Here is a 7,935-nt window from a genome sequence, read left to right on the forward strand (position 1 = left end):
AAAAGAAACTAATACCGGGCCGTTTTCGTCTCACCTTAGGCAAATCCAGAGTTGATGACGGTGTTGGCAGTGTTGCAGAAGCAAACGGCGTCGAAGAGGAAGACACGAGACCAAGCGACGGGGTCTTGACCGCAGCACGAAGAGGGCGTTGGGCAGCACCCATGAGCAGAGGCCAGGGGAAGCGGATCAGCATGCCCCGCTTGTGGAAATCACCCATGGAGGCGATCAGCTTGGCTATGGCGGGTGAGGCAACGGTGAAGGAGAAGCATGAGTCGCCATCGTCGGTGGTGTTAAAATGCAGGTAGGAGCCACCAAACAGATGAGCAAGGACGAGGGCCATGGTGACGGCATAGAGTGAATGGGAATTGGATGACACGTGCGTACATTCGGCAGCCATGGGATTGGCAGCCCGAACGGACGACAACCTGGGAACGTAGCTGCGACCAGACGACAGCTTCAAACTGAAGCCCCAGGTCGTCGGGGATTTGGAGCAGCTGGGCAAGCGTCATGCATGTGGCAGCAGAGTGCGGCGGATGCGGTAAGGAGGGCAGCTTCCTAATGAAAGAGAAGGAGTAGTGGCGGCAGAGTATAGTGGTTTGAGCAAGGATGATTTCTGCAACACGCGCAGAAGCAACGTGGAAGTGGAAGACAAGAGGAGAGCATTGTGCGACGAAGAAGTGGGCGGCAGAGCCACCCAGAACGGCCTGGAGCAACGCGGCGACCACAATGGCGTCGAGGCTGCGGTTTGAGTAGTCGAAGGCGATGTAGAGCGGCGAGGCGAGGTGGAGGGCCGGAGTGGTGATGTCGAGTCGTAGGTAGTAGGAGCAATCATCTTCGAATTCCAAGCTCATGGCGTTGCCACATCCCAGGAAGCATCGGAGCGCTACCTGCCCGGCCTTGACGTAGGGTAGGCCGAAGAATGGCGAGGGCGGTGGAGCCACGGACGGTATGAGCTCGTCCAGGGGGTTGATGGCGAGCGTGAGGTCCGCGGCATTTGCGCCGGGGAGTTGGGTGGTGGCTAGGGGGCGGCCAGAGGCCGGGGCGGCCGGCAAGGATGGCGGAGCGAGGGCAGGAGCGGGAGCGAGAGCGGGAGCGGGAGCCATCAAGCCTCGGGAGTGCTTTCATATACTACTATATCACTTCAATTGGAAAGTGTACAACTACTAGCTGTGCATGGCACCGACCATATAGCAGCCATTTTGGGAGTACTATACAGCATGAGCAGCTAAATTGCTGTTACAATCGCCTAGGCGGTAGTACGTTATGAACATTACACCCTCCAAATTGTACATGCAAGTACAACCAATTTGGTTATACTTTATTAGTACATATATAGAGCTTAACCAATAGCACTGCTAGCTATGTTTACGTACATTAATCATCTCACACCACAATATTTTATAGCTTTATACAGTGATGTGCGTTAGTGTGTATCTTTTCGTATCTCTGTCTGTATATGCCGTACGTTATTTCCACAAACCATTGTCCCCTCCACTGGAGGCAGATGCCGACACGTAATCCAAGGCCTCTTCGTGCTTCCCCTCCGCCTGAAACGCCACCGCCGGATTAGCGTAGCCGCTGGACTCCTTCGGAGTTGAGCCGTCGTGGCTGAGTTGGGACGCCATGAATTTGTCAAGATCCCTCCACTCTCCGGCGGATGCGTCCGTCACATAAACCGGCTCGATCTCAAGCTGCCGAGAAGCTTGGCCGTCGTGTGTCTGGTTGCACGGTTGGAGACTGGCAGCTACGGCGCCGATCAGGCCCGGAAGCCCGGGCATCTCTAGCTGCGGGAGCTGCAGGAAGCTTGCCGGCTCCTGAGGAAGGAGCTGATGGTACTCCAGCTCTACCTTGCACGGATGGTGGTAGGTCTGGTGGTGTCCATGATGGTACGCCGCGTTCTGGAGGTGGTGCACTGCCTGCCTCGGCGAGTCGACGTGAGGCGCCATGAACGCCGCATGGTCGTGGTTGAACCAGAAGGGCGAGTCGACGGTGGCCATTCTCTGCACCGTCGCAACTCGCTTCTTGAACACCTTGCAGACCACCCATCCTTCGTCCTGAATCGAACACCAAACGTACAACCAAATTAACATTTTCGTTAGGGATGGAATGGTCGTGAAGAACGGTACTTCCTCCGTCTGAAAATACTTGTCATCAAAATGGATAAAAAGAGATGTATCTAGAACTAATATACATCTAGATACATCTTCTTTTATTTATTTTGATGACAAGTATTTCCGGATGGAGGGAGTATGATGCTAATGATTACTACTAGCATGCACATTTGAGAGCTTGCCAGCTTAGCTTACGTACGTGGGGAGCTCCATTTTCGTTGGTTTCCAGGCGATACTCGTGCATGATCCAATCCAGCTTCTGCCCATTGGGAGCCCGGCCCTTGTAGAAAACCAGCGTCTTCCTCATCCCCACGAGGCAGTGCTTCACGTAGATCGGCTTATCCCGGCCGGTGGCCTTCCAGAAACCAGCAGTGGTTGCTCTATTAGTGCGAGTGCCGGTTGGATACTTCTTGTCCTTGTGGCTGAAGAAGAACCAGTCGTTCTGGTCTTCCGTTCCAATCTTGCATCGTTCTATTTGAGCATCGTTTGAGGTATGGTTAGTGCGTTCAAAAACTGAATTTAATGCATGCACTGGCACGTCATTTTTCTGCCAATCATGCTAGAGACCTAGAGTAGTGTATTGCAAGGTGACGCGCATAGGAAAACTTGTTTGGCTATATTGTACACAACATGAATGAGTGGAGTTGTGATTACCTTGTAGATCCCAAGGCTCAATTTTGTACAAATCAACGTCTTTTATAATGTCCAAGTCAATCCTCTTCAGTTGCACCTTCTTCCTCAGGTAGTAATCCACCAGTTCCTCGTCAGTGGGGTGGAAACGGAAACCAGGTGGGACATGGGAAAAAACATTCATCTTCTTCCACTGATCAAAATAATAGCATAGAAGCAAGTTAGTTGACAGTTGACACACTACTGCCTGATAAACAAAAACATTCTTGAATCATGAATCTGATTATTAATTATGGTCACTCCATCTCCATGCATATGCGACATCTTATAATCCCTCTGTTATTAATACAAGGCAATTACAAAATTTATACGAGCCCACTAGCTATCTCTTCCCGAGAAGAATTGATCAGATTTTTGCCTCGTATGATAGTGCTTAGTTATGCTATGCAAATGTTGCAGGTAGCCATAGGGAAAGAGACACCACATGCAACATGTTTGATTAGCCCGGAACATGGTTTATCCACACAATTAATCATGTTATTTATTAGTTGGCTTCGTTTTCTTGCTATCTGAAAAATGGGATAGTGGTCTTGTACGCAAAAAACGGCAGGAGTAGAATCTGTTGCTATTGGGACTATAATATGCAGCTCTACATTTGTCAATCAAATTTGTAACCCTTTTAGATCAACACATTTCTAAGTCACATTTCTAATCACTTCATATAAAATCGAACAAAAAACTAGTGCAATTTTTGGAGGGAGATTGTAACCCAACGACCGTGAGGGATTACTCCTAGGTTTGATGCTTCGCTGTCTCATTTATGTGAATTATTATTTCAGTGTGAGAGTGAGATGATGTTCCCATCAATAGTGACGTACATGTGTTGATCATCAGGCCCCATGGTTTCAATCTTCAGCAGATATTGTGTGTGCGTGTGGACTAGAGGCTTACTAGTATGCATGTGTGTGCGCGTTTATGTTGTATGAGGTGTTTCTAAATGAAAATAATCGGCATTCTAAAAAAAATTGGGATTCAAAAAAAGTTGAAAGGCATATTTTCAATTATTTGAAGCAAATTAGAATTACTAGTGATATTATTTAAGCATGTAACATTAGTCATTATATTTCAATTTTCGTCAAGGTATATTCACATTCAAAGTCGACACAACTTTGCGTATATTACCTTTCTATAAAAATGGTGAAATGTGAGGCCTTGCTAAGAAAGTGATAGCTTACTCCAAAAATCAGCATTATAAAAGGTGTTTAATTCTATGCAAACTAGGTTGAATTGACAACCATTTCATTGCAATGAAATGAATTTGTCAAGTGTATTATTATCAAATTGCATGTTCCCTGATATTCTCTTTCTCATCATCTTTGGCAATTTTCATGGCATTTGTTTATTTAAAACTTCATGAAGGTGTATTTGTACTCATCGTAACTCTGTGGACTTCTATGTAAAAGGTGGTGAAGCTAGAGGTCTAGCTGAAAAAGTGATAGCATACTCTAAGAATATGAATTGGTACAAGCACATCAAATGCTTGCTTAATTCTAGGCAAACCAAGTTGAATCGAAGAATATACAAATTTCACATGTTCTAGGACAATTTTCATGGCCTTTTGTTTTGGATTGCCTTGCTTTGCTATGTGGGGTTAAACCTAGGTTATTCCAATAGTTAAAAGTGCAGATTTTTCTAAAATTATACGTACAACTATACATCGTCTGGCCATCTAGTAAAAACATGAAGGTAACTTTTGCTCTGTATAAAGGATGGGGATTTTTTCAAAGATATAGAAAAGTAATTTAGGTTTAATAATAGCTCCTTTGATCTGGAACTAAAAGACAGACATAAAAATATGAGTAATTACGAACTCATGGCAGAAAGTACAATACTTTCTTCGTGTGTAGGATTGCCGGACCATATGATTGAGCCCCATATTTTTCTATTGTTTTTTTTCCTTTTGTGCGGACGAAGCTAAATTTAATGAGTGCATTCCAGAAGCAGTAGATCGCAAGTCAAAACTAATCAAATTTCTCTTTGTGGATGAGGAGGAGAGAACATACTGACAAGTGACACGACTGACCTATATACTAGTATTATATCTAACTGTCTACACATACGATCAATCAAGAGAGAGAAAGAGAAGCACACTTGCACGCTTACAGTCAAGAATCTATGGCGCAGGAAGAACGTACGTACCAGTGCTAGCTTCACCACGCCTACGCGCGTGCAGCTGCGCGCACCGAGTTCAGTCAGTCAAGCGCTACTTTTGCTCCAGGGCAGGGCCAACCTTTCGCTGTTCCCCCTCCTCGTCTTCTCCTCCGACAAGCACGTCGAAGCAAGCGAACCCCTAACCCACGAAGCACGCTCCGATCAGAAACTTCAGCATGCACAGTAAGGGTGTCCGGGTATGCGCGGCGAAGCAGAAGAGAAGAAGAAACCACGAGGGAAATAAATGGATGCTGGTGAACTGTCTTACCTAGCTGGCCCGCCCTCCTCTCCTGTGCGCGGCTGCTACCTTGCAGCAGCTAGACTCGAGCTGGCCTTCAGTCTCCGATGGAAGCCAGGAGTGAGCTAGCGTGAAACTTGAGCTAGCTACTCCTCGGCTGCTCCACGCTAGCTTTCGCTGGATGGTCGGGTCGATCGATGGAGGGGAGGGACAAGCCGGGCTATATATATACTGGTGGCCTGCTTGCCCCGGTGGGTGGCCGGAGAGCGCGGATGGATTGCGGGCCAAGGCTGGCTGCAATCCAGGAGCGACGCGGCGAGACAGCGACGGCGAGATCTGCCACGATCTCCCTCTCAGCCGCGTTTTCTATTGGCCTTCTTCGCCGTAACCGCCACCTCCCCCCACCCGCCCACGACAGCGACGGCGGCCTCCTCCAGCGACCGATCTGCCACCCCCGGCCGGCCGCGTCCCCTCCGCCCTCCGATGAACTCCAGCCAAGACCGAAAGGGTGTCACAGACTCCACTTCCTTAACTCGGCTCATCTATAGACTATAAGTAGAAAGGTGGCTATTCAGAGCGAGGCTGGAATGATGGCCGGGCACCGGCTGCCACCTTTCTACTCAGATGCGGAGGCAGGGAGCATGCATGTAACGATGTAAAGGTGTTGCTCCCATCCTTCAACCCGTTGGTGATGGATGGATGGATCGATAATGGTGGTACTCCATACGATTGAACCTTACGTGAAACGTGCATTTGGCTTTGTGTGGCCCTGAAAGCCAAGTAATTATGGTTATCATGCATTTGCCAGTGCAACATTGGGACCAAACACATCCTGTTGCATGCGCTTCGCCGAGGAGGAGATGCATGGCGCAAGTTGGAATTATGCAATCATGCATGCACGAAGTACTTGCTCTTGCACATAAATTGCATTCCCTCGCTATACATAGCGTATACCGAAATGCATGTGGGGTTATAATCAGTATAAACAGGAAAACATCGAAGTTGGACGTGAACACAGATATATGCCCCCAGCAAAAGCAAACAACACACCAAAATACCAAATATATGGCCAGCTAACTGTCTGCACAGTTTGTTAACAAACCATGGCAGCTCACTCTCTCTCTCTCTGGCTCACCTCGGAGTATTTAACCAAAAACTACCACAATTCGCAGAAACGTGACAGAAAACTACCACTTTATGATTTTGTCCCGAAAACTACTACTTTTTTATTAATCCGTGACAAAAAACTATCAAGTGTGAAAACTGCTCTCTTTGCCTGGGTTAAACGCGAATCTGACTGCCCGACCCCACAAATAAACGGGCTAAAAATGCAATCGGGTCCCTAGTTTTTCTTCAAAAAAGCAATCGGGTCCTCCGCCTCCTTCTCCTCCTCGTCGCCGGCCTCCTCCTTCCCCAGCCGTCCGCAGCTTGCTCGCCATCGCTCGCCATCGAACGGGTCCTTCCCCCCGCCGTCGTCCCCACCCACAACGACGTTGCGGTAGAGGAAGACGGGGAGCGCGTCGATGAAGGCCTGGTCGATGCCGGCGTCGTGGAGGTGGAAGAGCTGCTGCAGCTGGCCCTGGAACGCCGTGACGCTCTCGGCTGCGTCGTCGCGGGCCGCCCTCCGCCGGCGCCGCAGCCGCAGCAGGTGGCGCGCCAGCAGGTGCAGCAGGCCGCAGACGAAGAAGACGATCGCCAGCACCGCCATGATGAAGAGGATGCTCGGGCTGATCTCGGTCTCCACCGTCTCCAGCGCCGACGACCCCGGGCCCGCCGTCCACGACGTGGACTCGCCGCAGCAGTAGCCGTTCCCGTCCGCCGGCGGCAAGCGGCTGGGGAAGGAGGAGGCCGACGACGAGGAGGAGAAGGAGGCGGAGGACCCGATTGCTTTTTTGAAGAAAAACTAGGGACCCGATTGCATTTTTAGCCCGTTTATGTGTGGGGTCAGGCAGTCAGATTCACGTTTAACCCAGGCAAAGCGAGCAGTTTTCACACTTGGTAGTTTTTTGTCATGGATTAATAAAAAAGTGGTAGTTTTCGAAACAAAATCGTAAAGTGATAGTTTTCTGTCACGTTTCCGCGAATTGTGGTAGTTTTTGGTTAACTACTCCTCACCTCGATGTGTGGTCGCTCTCGGATCAGCCGGTTGGACCCTACTTCTCGACCGACCCAAGCAGTGTGTAGTATCTCCGATGGGGACCCTCCTCCAAATGGAAATGCAGTACCACAGAAGCGAAATACATCACACCATGCTCATCCTTGCTAAAAGTGGGACACGTACGGGCATACTAAGCCTTTGAGGGCACGTAACATCCCATCTGGGAGCAGCGTAGCTATATATAAATGATGATCTATACCCGATACCGGGCCGTCAATCGTGCACCATGGATTTCCCTCTCGTCTAGTATAAACGACAATGCCGCTCCTACATGTTAAGTACTACTACACCAGAGTAAGGGTTACAAGAGTGGTAAGAGCATCTCCAGCCGCGCCCTCAAAAGTAAGGGTTACAAGAGTGGTAAGAGCATCTCCAGCCGCGTCCCCAACAGCCCCCCAAGGCCTCTGTTTTGGCGCCGGCGTTCAAAAAACGCGCAGTCGCGCCCTTAGGAGCTCATTTTTCACCGGTTAGGCCCGAAACAGGCGTCGGCGAAACCAGACCGAACCCAGCGCGCTGGGGGGCGTCCAGGGGCGTCGAGGCAATCGTTTTTGGCGCGAAAGAACGGCGGCCCGCCGAGTCAGCGACCA

At 49.4% G+C, this 7,935-nt stretch overlaps 1 protein-coding gene across 1 annotated transcript; it reads right to left on the reverse strand.

Annotated features, from left to right (window-relative positions):
- Positions 1–1,183: 1,183 nt before the first annotated feature.
- On the reverse strand, positions 1,184–5,712 carry LOC123041705 (NAC domain-containing protein 7). The gene is made up of 5 exons (XM_044464282.1): positions 5,221–5,712; positions 4,941–5,091; positions 2,766–2,934; positions 2,311–2,582; positions 1,184–2,054 (listed from the first exon to the last, which is right to left on the reverse strand). The coding sequence occupies exons 3-5, from the start codon at positions 2,923–2,925 to the stop codon at positions 1,467–1,469; spliced, it is 1,020 nt and encodes a 339-aa protein (XP_044320217.1). The 5' UTR covers positions 2,926–2,934; positions 4,941–5,091; positions 5,221–5,712; the 3' UTR covers positions 1,184–1,466.
- Positions 5,713–7,935: the final 2,223 nt, after the last annotated feature.

Source organism: Triticum aestivum, chromosome 2B (genome assembly GCF_018294505.1).
Source record: "Triticum aestivum cultivar Chinese Spring chromosome 2B, IWGSC CS RefSeq v2.1, whole genome shotgun sequence".
NCBI lineage: Eukaryota > Viridiplantae > Streptophyta > Magnoliopsida > Poales > Poaceae > Triticum > Triticum aestivum.